The sequence below is a fragment of the Liolophura sinensis genome, chromosome 1, assembly GCF_032854445.1.
Source record: "Liolophura sinensis isolate JHLJ2023 chromosome 1, CUHK_Ljap_v2, whole genome shotgun sequence".
In the NCBI taxonomy this organism is placed as follows: domain Eukaryota; kingdom Metazoa; phylum Mollusca; class Polyplacophora; order Chitonida; family Chitonidae; genus Liolophura; species Liolophura sinensis.
The window spans coordinates 93,076,248-93,100,222 of NC_088295.1; the positions used below are offsets into that span (position 1 = coordinate 93,076,248).

Consider the following 23,975-nt stretch of genomic DNA (forward strand, 5'->3'; position numbering starts at 1 on the left):
ATACGAGTTTATTTGACTGAAACTTAAATATCAGTTCCCCTGGCTACAATATAAAGTACAATTTCTCTTCGTGCAAAATAAATACGCTACACTATACACTAAGTTTCTGCGGTTGAACGTAAGTTAGATATCTGCTTACTGCGCCATATATATATATATATATATATATATATATATATATAGTATATATATATATATATATATATATATATATATATATATTTTTTTTATTATATATATATATATATATATATATATATATATATATATATATATATATATATATATATATATTATTTACACAATACAAATTGATATTTGAAATGCAACAAAAGTAGTTTGTTATAGTATATATATATATATATATATATATATATATATATATATATATATATATATATATATATGCCAAAATTTAAATAACAGGTTCTCGTGATACACGTTAAATATCATCTTTGTTGAAAAACTGACTTTAATACGCACAAGTCATAGACAAGGTTGTCCACCACAAGAAACAAGTCGATGGTATACAGCTGCGGCGTCATCCTCTTGAAGCGCTGTAGAGGCTGCCTTGGAGCACTACGTGGGTGCACACGATGGTTGGGTTTATTGGTGGGATGAGTAGGCCTGGTGGGTTTTGTGGGCCTGGTGGGTTTCGTGGGCCTGGTGGGACGAACGTTATCATCATCTATAAATAAAAGACGGGTTACTGTTTATTTGTTTGTTATGGATGGAAGAAACCGGTATGCCTGAGGTAAACCAACGACCTTTGCAATTTACCTGCGAATTCTCTGGCACACCGTAATGATGGAAGACAACAGCTGTCAACGAACGTTAAGCCACGCGCGCAACATCAACATTTGTCCAAAATGGGTATTTTTTTGATCCCGGTGTTAAATGATCCGAAATAGCGGTGACCTGCACCACTTCACTTCATGCGAACAATATTTGGTGTCCATTCAAGCGGCGAAAGACTGTCACATGACATGTTCACGTGTATAGTCTTGTGACAATTCCGCAGACTTAGACAGATATAGTCAACAGCACTCCGATAAGATCCAGACTGCCCAATGTAAATCTATGTCCGGCTCTCCATCTAACGCTCCATATATATATATATATATATATATATATACTGACTGGACACTTACTTTTCCTGATGTAATCTCCGCGGAAGTCTGCGGTAATATTCACTGAGTGTACAACATGTTGGCCCCCACCTCGCTGCCTGCCCTTCTCCCTACTTTGGGCTGGTGTTATTGTGTACATTCCTTTTGGCATTGAGAACGATCCATCCTGTGTGGAAGCAATTATAATACGCTCACGTGCAACATTAGAACATTAAACTGAAAAGTGCGGAATAAATCACCGACGGCAACTAACCGAGTAATTCCCAAGTGTGAAGTACACATATTCTACCCAGAGAGCCAGCTGAATTTATTTCCAGCAAGATTTATGTAAGACAGTATATATATGAGAGCTGATCAGCTAGGAGATCTCACAGGAAAAATTTCTCTCACTTTTTTTCTCTTTTATCCAAACACAATGTTACCCTACATTCTACATGTTAGATACCCCATATTCTACAATCCACCTACCCCACAATATACCAGTTAACACTACATTCTACAAGCCAGTTAACCCAAATTCTACAAGCCAGTTACCCTACATTCTATAAGCCATTACACAACATTCTTCACGTCAGTTACTCTACATTCTACAAGCCAGATACCCCCAAAACTACGAACCAGTTACCCCACATTCTACAAGCCAGTTAACCCAAATTCTACAAGCCAGTTACCCTACATTCTTTAAGCCATTACACAACATTCTTCACGTCAGTTACTCTACATTCTACAAGCCAGTTACCCCCAAAACTACGAGCCAGTTACCCCACATTCTATAAGCCAGTTACCCCACATTCTACAAGCCAGTTACTCAACATTCTACAAGCCAATTACCTCAAATTATACAATCCAGTCACCCCCAAAACTACGAGCCAGTTACCCCACATTCTATAAGCAATTACACAACATTCTTCACGTCAGTTACTCCACATTCTACGAGCCAGTTGTTCCACATTCTACGAGCCAGTTGTTCCACATTAAACAAGCCAGTTACAGTTCATTGTACAAGCCACTTACAGTTTACTGTACAATCCAGTTACCCCACATTCTACAATCCAGTTACTCTACATTTTACAAGCCAGTTACCCCACATTCTACAAGCCAGTTACTCTACATTTTACAAGCCAGTTACCCCACATTCTACAAGCCAGCTACCCCACATTCTACAATCCAGCTACCCCGCATTCTATAACCCAGCTACCCCACATTCTACAACCCAGCTACCCCGCATTCTGTAAGAAGTTACTTTACATTCTACAAGCCTGTGGATTGAGGATGCAGAATACAAAGTTGTCCTCAACTGTGTACGATTACTGAGCTCATAGTCTACAAACCGCTACAAACTGACCACATAGTAGGCTGGGTGTGTTATTTGACTTTATTGTCGACACATTATAGACTGGGTGTGTTATCAGGCTTTATAGACGACACATTGTAGACTGGGTGTGTTATCAGGCTTTATAGACGACACATTGTAGACTGGGTGTGTTATCAGGCTTTATAGACGACACATTGTAGACTGGGTGTGTTATTTGACTTGGTCTACAAACCTGTGCTCTCTCAACACACAGACTGAACCAAATGTATTCTGGGTTTGTTTCCTAACTTTACGTTGTGTAAACCAGGTCCATCAAAATGCATGTATTATCCTCGAGGATTTTGTCTATAAGTTTTAGAATGTGTTTTTGATTAGCAGACTTACCATTTGGTACATGCAGCTTCCATTAGAAAGCTGCACGACGCCCACCCCAATGGCAGCGTTGTGCACCTTATCCTGGTAGATCCGAGACTCCTGCAGACAGTAGAATACATATGTCATCTATACTGTGTCGCTCACCTTGACGTCTTCTTTCTACATGTATCCTTTACCCCCGATGTGTGCTGTAGAAGAGCCTGACTCAACTGGAGAACACGTCAGCTCTAGGTCGCTTTACTCATTCGGATTCAACTTCAGCTCAAGCTTAGTACTCTCAACTCTAAAATACCATTAAATTACCCTTACATTTCAACTCTAAGCGGCTCCACAACATCCTAACACACTTCAACTCCAACCAGCTTCTCTCGTTCCTAGCACACTTCAGCTATAAACAACTTCCCACAATCCAAGCTTACTTCAGCTCTAATTAGCTTCTCTCAGTCATATCACGATTTCCAACAACCATAACACACTTCACCTTTACAAGGTGACGTCATCTAAGCACACTCTGTCTCTTATCTAAACGAAATCACTTCATCTTTGCACACTCCATCTCTCATCCAAGCAAGATCACATTATCTCCACACAGTCCATCCACCTTTCGAGTATGATCAGGCTATCTCAGCACACTTAATGCCTTATCCAGATAATCCCACAACATTCCAGCGTCACCCTGTTAGCAACACTTTCCGTACAGGCATATTAAACCTACTCTCAAAGTCGGGACTGGTTGCACCGTAATCTTTCCATCAGCGGTCATTCTGTGCACCGGAACCGTGCAGTCGATATGCTTGTTTTCCTTAAGCTGAAGGGTTACTTCCTCCCCATCCACCGTAGTAGAAAATGCCATGACATCGTGGAGGCAGGAACTAGTGTGCCTCTTTGTGCGAAGGTTTGTCATTCCGCCATCGACAAGATTTATCGTCACATATTCTGCAAGTAAAACAGAAGATTGTATCATGCAAGATCAAATGTTGAAAACCAGATGGTTTACGCTTTCGGTCAGTTCGCCAAAGTTTCACGCAGCATTTCTTTTTAATTTCCTTTTAAGACCATGAAGATTAGTTCGGACATAGTTGCTGTTCTTACCGCTCCCTCTCTTTAGACCGTGTGTGCATTGCAGCGGGTAAAACCTACGTCACGAGTGTGCCTTCAATATGAGCTTATGGAAGGAGTCTCACATGTATTTGTTATCCACCATGTTACAGTCTGGCAGACACACCTGGGATGCAGACATACCAGGGATGCAGAGACACCTGGGATGCAGACACACCTGGGATGCAGACACACCAGGGATGCAGACACACCTGGGATGCAGACACACCTGGGATGCAGACACACCTGGGATGCATCAGACAAGGGGTAATGGATTATAACTCGGAGGTCAGACGAGCCTTCCGCTCGAATAACGAAGCCAATGTCATTGTGAATGATTTTTTTTGATTGGTGTTTTACGCCGTACTCAAGAATATTTCACTTATACGACGGCGGCCAGCATTATGGTGGGTGGAAACCGGGCACAGCTGGGGGAAAACCCACGACCATCCGCAGGTTGCTGACAGACCTTCCCACGTACGGCCGGAGAGGAAGCCAGCATGAGCTGGTCTTGAACTCACAACGACCGCATTGGTGAGAGGCTTCTGGGTCACTACGCTGCGCTAGCGCGCTAACCGACTGAGCCACGGAGGCCCCCATTGTGAATGAAGTCTCGAGACTGTGTCAAAAGTTGGTGAAGTAGGCCATGGCTTGGGTCTGGCTGCAATCTTGCGCGCAATGGTGACTCAAGTCCAAGCCAGGTTAATCACTCATCTCTTGCAATACTGCCAGAGGAGTACACTAAGCGTTACGGATTTGCCCACAAATAACATACAAAGACAGAAAGAAACCATAGACTTGACAGCTTTGGTCCGTATTACATTACACCGGAAACGTTCACCATTAATTATCACAACCTGCAATGGCGTCATAATAATGGACAGCCGATAACTTAAAGCCCACTGTATTGGGAATAACGCTGTTATCACGTGATCAAGTAAATATAACTCCGTATATGCTCGGATCGGGAGGGGAAAGGTGGTACTCTTTTCGAGCTTTCTCGGCAAACGGCAATAAATTCCAATTTTTTTACAATGCGGATGTTTTTCCTTAATATTCGAAAACTGAGAAGAAAAAATAGTACATGAGTTTTAACACTAGACAGTTTCACTGTTGATTGACGTAAACAGTATGATTGAATGATTCCTTCAATCTTGTGACAATGCTTCTACACACGCAGTAAAGAGAAATTTGTATATACACAAAAGGGAAGATGAAGGTACACATACAAAAAGAGCAACGGCTATGTCTGTTACCGGTGCTGTTTTTAGTTTTAAATTATCTACGATAAATACATTTAACGTTGCAAACAGTGAACCAACTTTTATTATGTCCACGTCGTAAATAAAGATGTCTGTTTGCGGCAAACACAGCCCGCGGTAACCATGTGCTTGGCTCCCAACATTCAGTCAGCTCGTGATATAGGCAGAGAACTGATGTCATATTAGGAAGTTTTAGGCACACTGACAGAAAGCAGAGTCACGGCCGGTTACATCTGTCAATAAGGAATATGTACTGTACTGGACGCCAGCAGGCTTGTGCGCTGATGCTGTTAGTGTTATGGCGCCAACTGAGAACGGGCTACATTTACAGAACCGATTTACAGGCTCGACCCGGCGTAATTAGCCGGGGTTTCTTCCTGTCGCCCTCGAAGTTGGGAAGGATGATTTATGCAGCTATAACAACCACCATACATTTACAAATAAAACATGCAGGATTGAAGTGACATGTAATCCGCATATTTTACAATCTGACAAAAGAACTGCAAGCTTTTTTAAGCCTCCATGTTAATGTGATTTGTGTACATGCGGCTATGGGCGTTGAATAAGTACATGTAAGCCTCCATGTTTATGTGATTCGTGTACATGCGGCTATGGGCGTTGAATAAGTAATGCAAGCTTCCATGTTTATGTGATTCGTGTACATGCGGCCACGGACGTTGAATAAGTAATGTAAGCCTCCATGTTAATGTGATTCGTGTACATGCGGCCACGGACGTTGAATAAGTAATGTAAGCCTCCATGTTAATGTGATTCGTGTACATGCGGCCACGGATGTTGAATAAGTAATGTAAGCTTCCATGTTAATGTGATTCGTGTACATGCGGCTATGGACGTTGAATAAGTAATGTAAGCTTCCATGTTTATGTGATTCGTGTACATGCGGCCACGGACGTTGAATAAGTAATGTAAGCCTCCATGTTAATGTGATTCGTGTACATGCGGCCACGGACGTTGAATAAGTAATGTAAGCTTCCATGTTTATGTGATTCGTGTACATGCGGCCACGGACGTTGAATAAGTAATGTAAGCTTCCATGTTTATGTGATTCGTGTACATGCGGCCACGGACGTTGAATAAGTAATGTAAACCTCCATGTTAATGTGATTCGTGTACATGCGGCTATGGACGTTGAATAAGCACATTTAAGCCTCCATGTTAATGTGATTTGTGTACATGCGGCTATGGGCGTTGAATAAGCACATGTAAGCCTCCATGTTAATGTGATTTGTGTACATGCGGCTATGGGCGTTGAATAAGCACATGTAAGCCTCCATGTTAATGTGATTTGTGTACATGCATCTATGAGCGTTGAATAAGTAATGTAAGCCTCCATGTTTATGTGATTCGTGTACATGCGGCCACGGACGTTGAATAAGTAATGTAAGCCTCCATGTTAATGTGATTTGTGTACATGCGGCCACGGACGTTGAATAAGTAATGTAAGCCTCCATGTTAATGTGATTCGTGTACATGCGGCTATGGGCGTTGAATAAGCACATTTAAGCCTCCATGTTAATGTGATTTGTGTACATGCGGCTATGGGCGTTGAATAAGCACATGTAAGCCTCCATGTTAATGTGATTTGTGTACATGCGGCTATGGGCGTTGAATAAGTACATGTAAGCCTCCATGTTAATGTGATTCGTGTACATGCGGCCACGGATGTTGAATAAGCACATGTAAGCCTCCATGTTAATGTGATTTGTGTACATGCGGCTATGGGCGTTGAATAAGCACATTTAAGCCTCCATGTTAATGTGATTTGTGTACATGCGGCTATGGACGTTGAATAAGTACATGTAAGCCTCCATATTAATGTGATTTGTGTACATGCGGCTATGGGCGTTGAATAAGTACATGTAAGCCTCCATGTTGATGTGATTTGTGTACATGCGGCTATGGACGTTGAATAAGCACATTTAAGCCTCCATGTTAATGTGATTTGTGTACATGCGGCTATGGGCGTTGAATAAGTACATGTAAGCCTCCATGTTAATGTGATTTGTGTACATGCGGCCACGGACGTTGAATAAGCACATTTAAGCCTCCATGTTAATGTGATTTGTGTGCATGCATCTATGGGCGTTGAATAAGTACATGTAAGCCTCCATGTTAATGTGATTTGTGTACATGCGGTCATGGACGTTGAATAAGCACATTTGAGCCTCCATGTTAATGTGATTTGTGTACATGCCGCCATGGATGTTGAATAAGTACATGTAAGCCTCCATGTTAATGTGATTTGTGTACATGCGGCCACGGACGTTGAATAAGCACATTTAAGCCTCCATGTTAATGTGATTTGTGTACATGCGGTTATGGGCGTTGAATAAGTACATGTAAGCCTCCATGTTAATGTGATTTGTGTACATGCGGCCACGGACGTTGAATAAGCACATTTAAGCCTCCATGTTAATGTGATTTGTGTACATGCGGCTATGGGCGTTGAATAAGTACATTTAAGCCTCCATGTTAATGTGATTTGTGTACATGCAGTCATGGACGTTGAATAAGCACATTTAAGCCTCCATGTTAATGTGATTTGTGTACATGCGGCTATGGGCGTTGAATAAGCACATTTAAGCCTCCATGTTAATGTGATTTGTGTACATGCGGCTAAGGGCGTTGAATAAGCACATTTAAGCCTCCATGTTAATGTGATTTGTGTACATGCCGCCACGGATGTTGAATAAGTACATGTAAGCCTCCATGTTAATGTGATTCGTGTACATGCGGCCACGGATGTTGAAAAAAAATTGTTGAAACTAAATTTTCTCAGAGACAGAACTCTTCTAGATTTCTGTCCATGAGTTATTCAAATAAGTCTACATTTGCGTGATACGGACTGAATAACCATGACTAAACGTAAAATTGTAATTAAATAGGCTGTTTGTATACAGGAAGTTTTATTTGGAAACTAAGATATTCTTATCGGCATAACATTTAACCTACTGAGAAAATAGTAAATACGGGATGAGAAAAATTAGTATGTTTGGACATTCTAAAGTGTTCATCCACAAGCACAAAGAAACTTTACCTGTGCATAATAAGTCAAAAGCTCAAAATGATGTGAAACAGTAATAACTATGGAAATCTATATATGCTTATAACACGCGTTAGACAACATATTTATCCCAATAAATGCACTCTTAGCAGGTTGAAATTAACACTTCGGTTCTGTCAAAGAATATATAGGCTTATATATATGTAGCTGCGTAGGTGTATAGTGCAATGATTAACCATATAAATAAACCCCCAAAAAGCATTAGGCATGGGTGAAAGCACCAAGACATACACATATATATATATAATTCTTTAGAAGCTTTGATGCCATGAAATAGTGACGGAAATATAGTGGTAGACTTGCCCGTCACAGAGGCTCAATGATAGACAGGCTATCGCTTGTTACTTTGCCGTTAACAAGTACATGCAGGTAAGACTTTCTCACATCAGTGGTAGACTTGCCCGTCACAGAGGCTCAATGATAGATAGGCTATCACTTGTTACTTTGCCGTTAACAAGTACATGCAGGTAAGACTTTCTCACATCAGTGTTAGACTTACCCGTCACAGAGGCTCAATGATAGATAGGCTATCACTTGTTACTTTGCCGTTAACAAGTACATGCAGGTAAGACTTTCTCACATCAGTGGTAGACTTGCCCGTCACAGAGGCTCAGTGATAGATAGGCTATCACTTGTTACTTTGCCGTTAACAAGTACATGCAGGTAAGACTTTCTCACATCAGTGGTAGACTTGCCCGTCACAGAGGCTCAGTGATAGATAGGCTATCACTTGTTACTTTGCCCTTAACAAGTACATGCAGGTAAGACTTTCTCACATCAGTGGTAGACTTGCCCGTCACAGAGGCTCAATGATAGATAGGCTATCACTTGTTACTTTGCCGTTAACAAGTACACGTAGGTAAGACTTTCTCACATCAGTGGTAGACTTGCCCGTCACAGAGGCTCAATGATAGATAGGCTATCACTTGTTACTTTGCCGTTAACAAGTACATGCAGGTAAGACTTTCTCACATCAGTGGTAGACTTGCCCGTCACAGAGGCTCAGTGATAGATAGGCTATCACTTGTTACTTTGCCGTTAACAAGTACATGCAGGTAAGACTTTCTCACATCAATGGTAGACTTGCTCGTCACAGAGGCTCAATGATAGATAGGCAATCACTTGTTACTTTGCCGTTAACAAGTACATGCAGGTAAGACTTTCTCACATCAGTGGTAGACTTGCCCGTCACAGAGGCTCAGTGATAGATAGGCTATCACTTGTTACTTTGCCGTTAACAAGTACACGTAGGTAAGACTTTCTCTCATCAGTGGTAGACTTGCCCGTCACAGAGGCTCAATGATAGATAGGCTATCACTTGTTACTTTGCCGTTAACAAGTACACGTAGGTAAGACTTTCTCACATCAGTGGTAGACTTGCCCGTCACAGAGGCTCAATGATAGATAGGCTATCACTTGTTACTTTGCCGTTAACAAGTACATGCAGGTAAGACTTTCTCACATCAGTGGTAGACTTGCCCGTCACAGAGGCTCAGTGATAGATAGGCTATCACTTGTTACTTTGCCGTTAACAAGTACATGCAGGTAAGACTTTCTCACATCAATGGTAGACTTGCTCGTCACAGAGGCTCAATGATAGATAGGCAATCACTTGTTACTTTGCCGTTAACAAGTACATGCAGGTAAGACTTTCTCACATCAGTGGTAGACTTGCCCGTCACAGAGGCTCAGTGATAGATAGGCTATCACTTGTTACTTTGCCGTTAACAAGTACACGTAGGTAAGACTTTCTCTCATCAGTGGTAGACTTGCCCGTCACAGAGGCTCAATGATAGATAGGCTATCACTTGTTACTTTGTCGTTAACAAGTACACGTAGGTAAGACTTTCTCACATCAGTGGTAGACTTGCCCGTCACAGAGGCTCAGTGATAGATAGGCTATCACTTGTTACTTTGCCGTTAACAAGTACATGCAGGTAAGACTTTCTCACATCGGTGGTAGACTTGCCCGTCACAGAGGCTCGCGGATGGCAAACGGATTCAGTGACCGACAGTTTATTGTTACGCTAAAAGTTAACCACATATTTTATTTTTACCTTTTTCTGTTGAGGTGTGGCGGTTGAGCGCGTGTAACTTTCTACTATTTAAATATTTGCATTAACAAAAACAATGAGCCAGAAACTGTGGCAAATTGACCTAATGCCACCAGAGGCGTACGGCCATTTACAAACCTTTCCATTCTGTATTCTTTCACAATGTTACCCTTCCAAAGTGGCCTGTCAGATAACCAATTACATGTAATTGGGTAGACTTCTTGGCAAAACTCTACATTAACCTACACAAACCTACCTGGTGGACCAAAGTGAACGTGTGGATGTTGTATGTCCAGAAAAGCCTGAGCTAGAACAGGGCCCAGAAGCATTAAGGTTGTACAGATCATCGTGAAGCCTACCGACCACATCCTGCACGTCCTGATGCTGGCTAGTTCAAGGTAAAATTGAAGTCCTACAGGCAATATTAGATATTTTAATTCAATTTCGCCGGTACTTGAAGATGAATTGAATTTATTATGTTACATTATGATAAACGGTTTTCATATTTTGCAATCTTTACGAGACTTTATGAAACGAAATTTTTTGGATGCTGTTCAAAGTCAAGCCGTTTTAATATTCCGGATAAATATGTGGTTTGTTATGATAATGGTTGTACTAAAGTCGTTATTTTTTTTTACGTCTGAATGGTGCTTTATCATGCTGGACTAATAGCACGAGGAAACCCAGTGGCACAATACGTGCTGGTTTGGAGCCGGATGACTGCAGTCACGATCCATTCTGCTGTACTGCACGAACTGTTAAGGACCTAATCTTTTACCTGTCTGAATAAATGTGATTGATAATTCATCACAACAAAAAGTTAAGCATATTTTCATAGTCGGCTTATTTCTTATGCCAAAGTAGGTTGTTGTGTTATGCACTTGTATGTAACAGGGATGGCTTTTTGACTACGGATAAAAATAGCCGATATATGAAATCTCTATAGAATATTTTGACTAAGCCAATGAACTAACACTGAAGCCAGGAATGATCTATAAACCGTGTGAGCATATAAACCGGAAGTGAACCAGAAAAATGATCTCAAATGTGAAGAAAACGAGTTCTTTGCCCAAAAGAGACAGGGGATGTTACATTTATAGGAGCAAAGGAGTCGCATCTGAAGATTTCATAGGAGACAAGGGGCCTATGATGAGGTCTCACGGAACAAGGGTCATCTACACGAGCGATGGTGCCATCATCTGATGCGGTCACACGGAACAACAGGCATCCCATGCGGTCGCATGTGACAAGGGACATCTCAACAGCGACAGAATCACGTTTGATGGGGCCACATGGGACAAAGGCCATCACAAGAACGAAGGTCACGTGGGACAAGAGGCATGACAACATTGACGGTGTCACGTTTGATGGGGTAACATGGGACAAGGCCATCACAACAGCGACAGAATCACGTCTGATGGAGTCACACAGGACAGGAGGCATGACAACAGTCATGGTGTCACGATTGGTGGGGTCACATGGGACTAGGGTCATCACAACAGTGACGGTGTAACGTCTGACTGAATTACATAGGACAAGAGACATCAAAACAGTAACGGTGTCACATCTGATGGGGTCACATGGGACAAGGACCATCACAAGAAGGACGGTGTCACGTCTGATGGGTTCACGTGGGACAAGGGCCATCATAAGAACCATGGTGTCACGCCTGATGGGGTCACGTGGGACAAGGGTCATGACAACAGCGACAGTGTCACGCATAAAGCCACCCGGGGAGTGGCCAGAGGACTGAGGTGATACAGAGTGGCATGATGTGATCGTTGGCCCAATGTCTGCTGATGTAAAATTTAGTATATCACCGACTAAATACCTGCTCATGGGCAATCTGCACCACTCAATAGCTGATTTGTCGTCACAAAGACCTAAATAGGTGTTCTGTCTCTAAAAGCTCGCTGTCCTCTTGACGTTCTACTAGGCGTTTCGTAAAATCACGTACTTGGCAACCATTTTATTTCCTTGTCTAACTTTATATATGGTTCTGTAAAAGGTGTGTAGAAGGTATAAATTTACGTAACGATTTACAGCCAGTCAGTAAATAGTATACTATACATGTAGCTGTACATACGGCTTGTGGAACTATTCATAAAACTTTACATTCAGTTGTAGATGTGAAAAACGATACCCGAGCCAAGATCGAGAAAATATACGAGTAGTCAAGGGCACATTGACCAAAACTCATCAAAGGAATGATGGCGTAAAATAAATTCACAGTGGTCATGGAGGTACGTGTCGTGTCATGTCTGGTATTACATCTGGCAAAATAATCCAAGAAAACGTGGATATTACAGGCTGCAAACATATGGCACGGATATCATTCATGTCTCATCTCCAAAAAAACATCGCAAGATATCTCACAGAAACTAAAGTAACTACAGCTATCATGACAACCATGACAGCTTTACACGACGCCAAAGGGAGGCAATTCTGATGACCAAATCTTCACGAAGGTTCAGCGACCAAGTGTAACCGTCTAACGCTGTGGACGATTGATTAAGCGATTGTTTGATGAATAGTATACTAGCGTTACGTCAGTGGTCTTACTTGTACATGTAGAATCTGTTTTGTTAAATGTTAACCTTTGTAATTAGTCACTTAGTATTCAAGTTGATATAAACACATGTATGTGGCTATGTTGCTCTGTTGTCTGTTCAGACCTTTTCTGTGACTGGTTGTCATGTTGCGCCATTGTCCTTACAGACCTTTCCTTTGGCCGGTTGTCATGTTGCACTATTGTCCTTACGGACCTTTTCTGTTGCTGGTTGTCATGTTGCGCTATTGTCCTTACAGACCTTTTTTGTCACTGGTTGTCCTGTTACGCTATTGTCTTTACAGACCTTTTCTGTGGCTGGTTGTCATATTGCGCTGTTATCTTTACAGGCCTTTTCTGTGGCTGGTTGTCATGTTGCGCTGTTGTCTTTACAGACATTTTATGTCACTGGTTGTCATGTTGCGCCATTGTCCTTACAGACATTTTATGTTGCTGGTTATCATGTGGCGCTATTGTCCTCACAGACCTTCTCTGTGGTTGGTTGTCATGTTGCGCTATTGTCCTTACAGACATTTTATGACTCTGGTTGTCATGTTGCACCATTGTCCTTACAGACATTTTATGTTGCTGGTTATCATGTGGGGCTATTGTCCTTACAGACCTTTTCTGTGGCTGGTTGTCATGTGGCGCTGTTGTTGTGAGAAGGGCACATATATGCCTAAATGCACTTAGTTTTGAACCAGCACTACATGGAGTATAAGGTTTATGGTTGGTAATCTCATGCGCTTTCCGAAATTACAGTATGAGTGAAAAAATTCAATCGTGGATGAATGGGTTTCTATTGATCATTGAATTTTCCTTAAAGAAGAGTGTTTAAATTGAGCCTTCAAGCATGAAATACCACCTTTAAACTTTCTCCAGTTGCTGTGAACTCTGTTTAATATTGTATTATTATGCTCTTTGATTTGTAATAGCGGCACTTTGTATTGTGGTTTTACAGGCCACTTTCTGACGTTTCACCGTGAGATGGAGGAAAGCCTGCATATCAGCTAGACATCAGAATGAGACGTAGCATGTGGTTGCGCTCTAGTCGGCTTACCTGGACATTATCATAATCTTGCTTCTATTGTATTCGTACGCCGAAAGCGGGTAAAACAACGAACAAAACGATTAATCTGTGCGGGAAAATCGGTCATTTGTTCTAGCAATTATAAACACTGGAAAGACTGGGTTATAATGCGCCTGCGCAGATCCAAAATGTCCACCAGTGTTGATTAAGACAAATTTGTGAACAAATGTGCCCTGTCATTAACTGGTTTCGGTCGGCCTACTCTTTGGCCCAGTCAGTGAACAGGAGTTCTGTTTGTGGTATTGTTATAGTTGGAGTATCCATTTACAGATGTGTTATCTAGGTTCATACCGGACACAGAATCTCTATTCACACCCAAAGTTTATGGTTTTGGCTGAGAGATCACTGACAGGCATTGAGCAAGTCCGATAAAATGAATACTGCTCAAACTAGTGCAAGATAGAGATGTGAAATTCTTCAACTTTGCGAAATACCTGAGATGGTTCAATGGTTCAAGCCCTGCAAACCTCAAATACCTTGACCGGGACGTCACAGTTTCCGTCCTGTATCTCAGTCTACATGTATACATATTAAAACGAATACTATACAGAATGGTCCGTTCATTTGATATGTATTAAGGTCAGAAAGGTGTGAGGGTGTGGTGGGTGTGGGGTTGTGGTGGGAGTGGGGTTGTGGTGGGGGTGAGGTTGTGGTGGGGGTGAGGTTGTGATGGGGGTTGTGGTGGGGGTGGGGTTGTAATGGGTGTGTTGTTGAGGTGGGAGTGGGGTTGTGGTGGGGGTGAGGTTGTGGTGGGAGTGGGGTTGTTATAGGGGTTGTGGTGGGGGTGGGGTTGTGGTGGGAGTGGGGTTGTGGTGGGGGTGGGGTTGTGATGGGTGTGTTGTTGTGGTGGGAGTGGGATTGTGGTGGGAGTGTTGTTGTGGTTGGAGTTGGGTTGTGGTGGGGGTGAGGTTGTGGTGGGGGTGGGGTTGTGATGGGTGTGTTGTTGTGGTGGGGGTGGGGTTGTGGTAGGCGTGAGGTTGTGGTGGGGGTGCGATTGTGGTGGGTAAGTTGTTGTAGTGTGAGTGGGGTTGTAGTGGGGATGAGGTTGTGGTGGGAGAGGGGTTGTGCTGGGTGTGTTGTTGTGGTGGGAGTGGGGTTGTGGTGGGTGTGTTGTTGTGGTGGGAGTGGGGTTGTGGTGGGTGTGTTGTTGTGGTGGGAGTGGGGTTGTGGTAGGGGTGAGGTTGTGATGGGGGTTGTGGTGGGGGTGGGGTTGTGGTGGGTGTGTTGTTGTGGTGGGAGTGGGATTGTGATGGGGTTGTGGTGGGGGTGGGGTTGTGGTGGGTGTGTTATTATGGTGGGAGTGGGGTTGTGGTGGGTGTGTTGTTGTGGTGGGTGTGTTGTGGTGGGAGTGGTATTGTGGTGGGAGTGGGGTTGTGGTGGGGGTGGGGTTGTGGTGGGGGTGAGGTTGTGGTGGGGGTGTAGTTGTGATGGGTGTGTTGTTGTGGTGGGGGTGGGGTTGTGGTGGGGGTGAGGTTGTGGTGGGGGTGTGGTTGTGGTGGGTGTGTTGTTGTGGTCGGGGTGGGGCTGTGGTGGGGTGAGGTTGTGGTGGGAGTGGGATTGTGGTGGGTGTGTTGTTGTGGTGGGAGTGGAATTGTGGTGGGTGTTTTGTTGTGGTGGGGGTTGGTTTGTGGTGGGGGTTGGTTTGTGGTGGGGGTTGTGGTGGGGGTGGGGTTGTGGTGAGTGTGTTGTTGTGGTGGGAGTGGGGTTGTGGTAGGGGTGAGGTTGTTGTAGGTGTGTTGTTGTGGTGGGAGTGGGGTTGTGGTGGGGGTGAGGTTGTGGTGGGGGCGGGGTTGTGGTGGATGTGTTGTTGTGGTCGGAGTGGTGTTGTGGTGGGGCTGAGGTTGTGGTAGGGCTGTGGTTGTGGTGGGTGTGTTGTTGTGGTGGGAGTGGGGTTGTGGTTTGGGTGAGGTTGTGGTGTGGGTTGGGATGTGATGGAGGTTGCGTTTGTGTTGGGGTTGTGGCTGCGGTGGGGTTGTGGATGTGGTTGGGGTGGGGCTGTGTTGGGGGGAGGGGGGCTATGATGGTGTTGTGGTGTGAACCTGCACCACGTGCATTTTGCTGATTGATTTGGGAAGCCGCCTTATCACTAGACAACGGCCCACTCCCCCATGTTTGTAACTGGCCCACTCCCCCATGTTTGTAACTGGCCCACTCCCCCATGTTTGTAACTGGCCCACTCCCCCATGTTTGTAATTGGCCCAATCCCCATGTTTGTAATTGGCCCAATCCCCATGTTTGTAATTGGTCCTGTTGATAAATTAACGATTAATCTAGAGTGGAAGAAGGACGTCATGATTATCCGGAAGGTGGTAAAAGTGTTAGCGATGTACATGTATGCTTGGTTCTTGTGATCTGGAGAACTATGGCTACTACACGTATCCACAGTAGTTTACTGGCCGCTCTCATCCCATTAATCCTTGTTTAATACATGGAGCACGGGTTGTGCTGAGGGAACGTCTGAATGAACACTATATGTTGTGTAGAGGCAGGTCCATTTAGAATGTAACAGTAGGAAAACACCAATATACAAACTTTGGAACTGTGAACAAATTCTTGTGGAAGATGGTATTAAAGTAGACAAGTCGTACCAGTCGGACACTTAGACATTTTGTATATTGTCGATGGAAATAATTCATTCACGTGTATCTCATTCACGTGTATCTCTCAAAGGGCAAAAAGAAAAGAGATACCCTGAACAGAGTTTTTCGGTTTAATGTCATGAGAAACAAATTTGTGAGAACATGTTGTTACTGTCTTGAACGACTTCAGTTTGCCTTTCAAAGTGTCTCTGGTACCTCCTGGTCAAAACTCGTATATCAGGTCTCACGGGAAATGTATCTAACACCTGAAAACTCCTGTAGGCCTAGACATATGTTTTAATAAAAAAGTGTCATATACCGTTGAAAAGAAATGCCCGTAAATGTTTAGCCTGTATACCATCACCTACAACTAGATTCGGGTATCCGTGTCGCACCAGAGACAAATTCCACCAGCCAGTTTTGTCTATATTTTAAACGCTCAATTTTGGACTCGGTGAAAACGTTATATTTATTAAGGCAAATATACCCATTTTTATTATCTTCGGCTTTACACACTGCTTATATATAAGTTGATTTAAAATTACTTAGCCAAATCAAGACTGTTTAATCGGACAAAAGCTCCCCTGCATGGGTCGTGGTTTTGCTTTGATGATTTAATCCATTACAAGGCGGAGCTCTTTTTTCCAGGTTTTCTTCTAGTCCAGGTTCTCCTCTATCCCAGGTTCTGCTCTGTTCGAGGGTCTGTCAGGTTCCAGGTCCTATCCTGGTTCTGGTTCTTCCCTATTCTGCATGTAGGTTCTGCTCTGTTCTAGGTTCTGCTCTGTTCTAGGTTCTGCTCTGTTCTAGGTTCTGCTCTGTTCTAGGTTGTTCTAGGTTCTGCTCTGTTCTAGGTTCTGCTCTGTTCTAGGTTGTGCACTACGATCTGCTTTTTTCCAAGTTCTGCCCTGTTTCGGGTCCTACTCTGTTCTAGGTCCTGTCTTGTTCTAGGTTCTGCACTTTTCTGTGATCTGGTTGTTTCCAAGTTCTGCCCTGTTTCGGGTCCTACTCTGTTCTAGGTCCTGTCCTGTTCTAGGTTGTGCACTTTTCAACGATCTGCTTTTTTCCAAGTTTTGCCCTGTTTCGGGTTCTACTTTGTTCTAGGTCCTGTCCTGTTCTAAGTTCTGTACTTTTCTACAATCTGCTTTTTTCCAAGTTCTGCCCTGTTTCGGGTCCTACTCTGTTCTAGGTCCTGTCTTGTTCAAGGTCCTCCCCAGTTCCATGTAGACTTGTGAGAATACTAAGTGAGTCATTTCGTGTATTGTGTAGCAATATTTTCCGCAATTTGACTCCAGCAAATTGTACTGTAGTGTAAGTGTAGATGACTAAATTGTCTGCACAGTCGTACAAGTCCAGAGGAGGAAACCTCTGTACTGTCGTCTCAGCCCAGAGGAGGAAATCCTTGTAATGTCGAGTAAGTCTAGAGGAGGAAACACCTGTACTGTCGTGTAAGTCTAGAGGAGGAAACCCCTGTACTGCCGTGTACGTCTAGAGGAGGAAACCCTTGTACTGTCGTGTAAGTCCAGAGGAGGAAATTGTCTGCACGGTCTTACAAGTCCAGGCGAGGGAACCTCTGTACTGTCGTGTAAGTCCAGAGGAGGAAACCCCTGTACTCTCGTGGAAGCGCAGAGAAGAAACCCCATGCACTGTCGTGTAAGTCAAGAGAAGAAAGCCCCTGTTCTCCCGTGTAAGTCCAGAGGTCCCTGTACTGTCGTATGAGTCCAGAGAGAAATAACGTCTACTGTCGTGATAGTTCAAAGGAGAAATCTCTTGTACTGCCGTATAAGTCCTGTGAGGAAACCCATGTACTGTCGTGTAGGTCCAGAGGAGGAAACCCCTGTACTGTCGTGTAAATCCAGAGGTGGAAATTGTCTGTACAGTCGTACAAGTCCAGAGGAAGAAACTCCTGTACAGTCGTGTAAGCCCAGAGGAGGAAACCCCTGTACTGTCATGTTAGTGTAAAGGAGGAAATCCCTGTACTGTCGTGTAAGCCCAGAGAAGGAAATCGTCTGTATTGTTGTCAAAGTTCCCTGGAGGAATTCCCTGTACTGTCGTGTAAGTCCAGAGGAGAATTGCCTGTACCCCTATGTAAATCCAGAGGATGAGGTCCTTGTAGTCTCATCTAACTCCAGAGAAGGAAACTGTCTGTTGTGTCGTGTAAGTCCAGCAGGGGAATTCCCCTTTATTGTCGTCTAAGTCCAGAGGAGGAAGTCCCCTATATTCTCGTATAACTCCAGAGGAGGAAACTGTCTGTTGTGTCATGTAAGTCCAGAGAGGGAATGCCCCTTTAATGTCGTGTAAGTCCAGAGGAGGATTTTTGTCTGTACTGTCGTGTTAGTCGAGAAGAGGAAACCCCTGTACTGTCGCGAAAGTCCAGAGAAGAAAGCCCCTGTTCTTTCCTGTTAGTTCAACGGAGAAATCCCCTGTACTGTCGTACAAGTCCAGAAAAGGAAACCCATGTACTGTCCTGTAGACCCAAAGGAGGAAATCCCGGTAATGTCGTGTAAGTCCAGAGGAGAAATTTCCCTGTACTCTCGTGTGAGTCGAGAAGAGAATTGCCTGTACCCCTATGTAAATCCAGTGGAGGAGGTCCCCCGTTGTCTCATCTAACTCCAGAGGCGGAAACTGTCTGTTGTGTCGTGAAAGTCCAGAGGGGGAATTTCCTTTTAATGTCGTCTAAGTCCAAAGGAGGATTTTTTATCTGTACTGTTGTGTTAGTAGAGAAGAGGTAACCCCTGTACTGTCGTGTAAATGTACAGGAGGAAACCCCTGTACTGTCGTGTAAGTCCAGAGGAGGAAACCCCTGTACTTCCGTGTAAGTCTAGAAGAAGAAACCTCTGTACTGTCGTGAAAGTCAAGAGGAGGAAACCCCTGTAATGTCGTGTAAGTCTAGAGGAAGAAACCCCTGAAATGTCGTGTAAGTCTACAGGACTAAACCCCTCTACTGCCATGTAAATCTAGAGAAGGAAACCTCTGTACTGTCGTTTAAGTCTAGAGGAGGACCACCCCCACCCCCCCGTACTGTCGTGTAAGTCCAGAGCAGGAAACCCGTGTACTGTCGTGTACGTCTAGAGGAAGATACCCTTGTACTGTCGCGTAAGCGCAGAGAATTAAACCCCTGTAGTGTCGTGTAAGTCGGAAGGAGGAAACCCTTATACCGTCGTGTAAGTCCAGAGGAGAAAACCCCTGTACAGGCCTGTAAGGCTAGAGAATAAATCCCCTGTACTGTCGGGTAAGCCCAGAGGAGGAAACCTCTGTTCTCTCGTGTAAGTCCAGAGGTCCCTGTACTGTCATGTAAGTCCAGAGAAAAATCCCGTGTTCAGAGAAGGAAGCTCATGTACTGTCGTGTAGGTCCACAGAAGGAAATCGTCTGTACTGTAGTGGTATTGTTCCAGAGGAGGAAATTGTCTGTACAGTCGTACAAGTCCAGAGGAGGAAACCCCTGTACAGTTGTGTAAGCCCAGAGGAGGAAACCCCTGTACTGTCATATAAGTTTAGAGGAGGAAAACCCTGTGCTGTCGTGTAAGTTCAGAGGACTAAATCGTCTGTACTGTCGTGTAAATCCAGAGGACGAAACTGTCTGAAGTGTCATGTAAGTTCAGAGAGGGAATGTCCCTTTAATGTCGGGTAAGTCCAGAGGAGGATTTTTGTCTGTACTGTCGTGTTAGTCGAGAAGAGGAAACACCTGTACTGTCGTGTAAGTCCAGAGGAGGAAAACTCTGTACTGCCGTATAAGTCTAGAAGAGGAAAAATCTGTACTGTCGTGAAAGTCTAGAGATGTAAGTTGTCTGTACTGTCGTGTAAATCCAGAGCAGGACACTCTTGTATTGTTATGTAAGTCCAGAGGAGGACACCCTTGTACTGTTATGTAAATCCAGAGGAGGACACCCTTGTACTGTTATGTAAGTCCAGAGGAGGACACCCTTGTACTGTTATGTAAGTCCAGAGGAGGACACCCTTGTACTGTTATGTAAGTCCAGAGGAGGATACTCTTGTATTGTTATGTAAGTCCAGAGGAGGACAACCTTGTATTGTTATGTAAGTCCAGAGAAGGACACCCTTGTACTGTTATGTAAGTCCAGAGGAGGACAACCTTGTATTGTTATGTAAGTCCAGAGAAGGGCAGCCTTGAACTGTTATGTAAGTCCAGAGGAGGCCACCCTTGTACTGTTATGTAAGTCCAGAGGAGGACACCCTTGTACTGTATATAAGTCCAGAGGAGGACACCCTTGTACTATTATGTAAGTCCAGAGGAGGACACCCTTGTACTGTTATATAAGTCCAGAGGAGGACACCCTTGTACTGTATATAAGTCCAGAGGAGGACACCCTTGTACTGTTATGTAAGTCTAGAGGAGGACACCCTTGTACTGTTATGTAAGTCCAGAGGAGGTACATGTAAATGCTTCAATAGCGGAGATAACTTTAGGTAGCTGTAATGTAGGAGACATGACCGGGTAGTTGAGATGTTGACAACTTAGCACTGGACAGACTTGCTCACCTGTAATATAGCCATTGTGACTTTATGTAGCTGTGATATACCCAGTGTGACTTTAGGTAGCTGTGATGCAGTTCATCTGACTTTGAATACCTATGATGTAGTCAGTATGACTAGGTAGCTGTGGTGTATTCAGCGTTACTTTAGGTCGCTGTGATATTTTCAGTGTGACTTTAGGTAGTTATGATGTAGTCAGTGTGACTTTAGGTAGCTGTGATGTATTCAGTGTGATCTCAGGTAGCTGTGATATTCCATGTGACTTTAGACAGCTGTGATGTAGCCAGTGTGACTTTAGACAGCTGTGATATAGTGAATGTGTCTTCACTGAGCTGTGATATAGTCAGTCTGACTTTAAGTAGCTGTGACATAGCCAGTGTGACTTTAGACAGCTGTGATATAGCCAGTGTGACTTTATGAAGCTGTGATATAGTGAATATGTTTTCACTGAGCTGTGATATAGTCAGTCTGACTTTAGGTAGCTGTGATATAGTCAGTGTGACTGTATGTAGCTGTGATATAGCCAGTGTGACTTTAAGTAGCTGTGATATAGCCAGTGTGACTTTAGGCAGCTGTGATATATCCAGTGTGACTTTAGGTAGCTGTGATATAGCCAGTGTGACTTTAGGTAGCTGTTATGTAGTCAGTGAGACTTAAGGTAGCTGTTATGTAGTCAGTGTGACTTTAGGTAGCTGTGATATTCCATGTGACTTTAGACAGCTGTGATATAGCCAGTGTGACTTTAGGAAGCTGTGATATAGTGAATGTGTCTTCACTGAGCTGTGATATAGTCAGTGTGACTTTAGGTAGCTGTGATATAGTCAGTGTGACTGTATGTAGCTGTGATGTAGCCAGTGTGACTTTAGACAGCTGTGATGCAGCCAGTGTGACTTTAGGTAGCTGTGATATAGCCAGTGTGACTTTAGGTAGCTGTGATATAGTCAATGTGACTGTATGTAGCTGTGATATAGCCAGTGTGACTTTAAGTAGCTGTGACATAGCCAGTGTGACTTTAGACAGCTGTGATGCAGCCAGTGTGACTTTAGACAGCTGTGATGTAGCCAGTGTGACTTTAGGAAGCTGTGATATAGTGAATGTGTCTTCACTGAGCTGTGATATAGTCAGTCTGACTTTAAGTAGCTGTGACATAGCCAGTGTGACTTTAGACAGCTGTGATGTAGCCAGTGTGACTTTAGGTAGCTGTGATATAGTCAATGTGTTTTCACTGAGCTGTGATATAGTCAGTCTGACTTTAAGTAGCTGTGATATTCCATGTGACTTTAGACAGCTGTGATGTAGCCAGTGCGACTTTAGGAAGCTGTGATATAGTGAATATGTTTTCACTGAGCTGTGATATAGTCAGTGTGACTTTAGGTAGCTGTGATATAGTCAGTGTGACTGTATGTAGCTGTGATATAGCCAGTTTGACTTTAAGTAGCTGTGATATAGCCAGTGTGACTTTAGGCAGCTGTGATATATCCAGTGTGACTTTAGGTAGCTGTGATATAGCCAGTGTGACTTTAGGTAGCTGTTATGTAGTCAGTGAGACTTTAGGTAGCTGTTATGTAGTCAGTGTGACTTTAGGTAGCTGTAATATAGCCAGTGTGACTTTAGGTAGCTGTGATATTCCATGTGACTTTAGACAGCTGTGATGTAGCCAGTGTGACTTTGGGAAGCTGTGATATAGTGAATGTGTCTTCACTGAGCTGTGATATAGTCAGTGTGACTTTAGGTAGCTGTGGTATAGTCAGTGTGACTGTATGTAGCTGTGATATAGCCAGTTTGACTTTAAGTAGCTGTGATATAGCCAGTGTGACTTTAGGCAGCTGTGATATATCCAGTGTGACTTTAGGTAGCTGTAATATAACCAGTGTGACTTTAGATAGCTGTGTACAATGCGACTATGAGGACTTCTACTCCTACATCCCTACCGATATGCATCTGTAACCTATTATTTGATGTCTTTTGTTTCTTCTTATCCGAGGAAGTCAACGGTGCACATTTCTCCGGTCTCTGGGGTGGATTAAATGAACATGGCTACATGTAGGCCACCGATGGGATCAGTGTGTCGATTTGTGCACAGAGGACTGTGCAGAATTTCTGTATTTGTCAGCTGTGTATGGCATGTTTATTATGACCAATAAAGGTGTGAACCAGGGCATATTTTTGTGCATGCCTTTGTCATAAACTTCTTTAGGTAATTTTCTGCACGCCTGAGATTTTGTGTGGATAAAGGCTATAGAAATGAGCGTAGGCTACACGACGGCTATGCTTTACAGAGGCGTCGGCGCATATGTTCAGATCCCAGTGAATACACTATGCTTTTGTACACTGAAAGCAAAGTGCTTTCAATGATGACGAGTTTTGTTACAATAGAAAACTTAGATGTACAAATAAAGACGTGGTTTATGTGGAATGGGTTTTGCTACGTAATGTTTTGTGTACGTCTTTTCGATGTGAAGGAGTACTACATATGCTGCTGTCTGAGTCAACACTCCTAGTAAGGCACAGAATACACTTCATGTCAAAACCAAATTGTGTACCTAATCTGAAATCAGGGAAATATTTTCTTAACATATTTTAAAATTTTTTATTGGTCACATATAAATGTTTGTCTATAGGTGTATACGCCCATGTCAGAACGATTGAGTCATTCCTTCGTGAGATCAGTGTTTTGTCAAGACACAGACGAGATGGAATGCTGAAGAAATATTCTCTTAAAAAATTCTACATCGATATATTCGGATAATTCGTGCAAACATACAACAGCTAATGAATAGTGAACGCCTGGGTTTATTGGACTTTTATTTGACAAAGGAAAACCTTCTCCGTGGACCAAGCTCGACCAACGTCAGATTAACGTTGAGTCATATCTTAACGAAAGTTTTGTTGTTTTTTTCAGTTAAAATATACTAACGGGATGTGTATGAATGAATAGATGTGTCTAA

The 23,975-nt window shown here is 43.3% G+C and overlaps 2 protein-coding genes across 2 annotated transcripts; both read right to left on the bottom strand.

Moving 5' to 3' along the window:
- Positions 1-449: 449 nt before the first annotated feature.
- Positions 450-10,666, bottom strand: LOC135465745 (uncharacterized). The gene is made up of 5 exons (XM_064743074.1): positions 10,576-10,666; positions 3,536-3,756; positions 2,830-2,919; positions 1,152-1,296; positions 450-688 (listed from the first exon to the last, which is right to left on the bottom strand). Exons 1-5 carry the CDS (start codon positions 10,664-10,666, stop codon positions 450-452), a joined length of 786 nt encoding a protein of 261 aa, XP_064599144.1.
- A 3,871-nt stretch (positions 10,667-14,537) lies between these two features.
- On the bottom strand, positions 14,538-16,190 carry LOC135465754 (mucin-2-like). The gene is made up of 2 exons (XM_064743086.1): positions 16,060-16,190; positions 14,538-15,918 (listed from the first exon to the last, which is right to left on the bottom strand). Exons 1-2 carry the CDS (start codon positions 16,188-16,190, stop codon positions 14,538-14,540), a joined length of 1,512 nt encoding a protein of 503 aa, XP_064599156.1.
- Between the last annotated feature and the right edge of the window lie 7,785 nt (positions 16,191-23,975).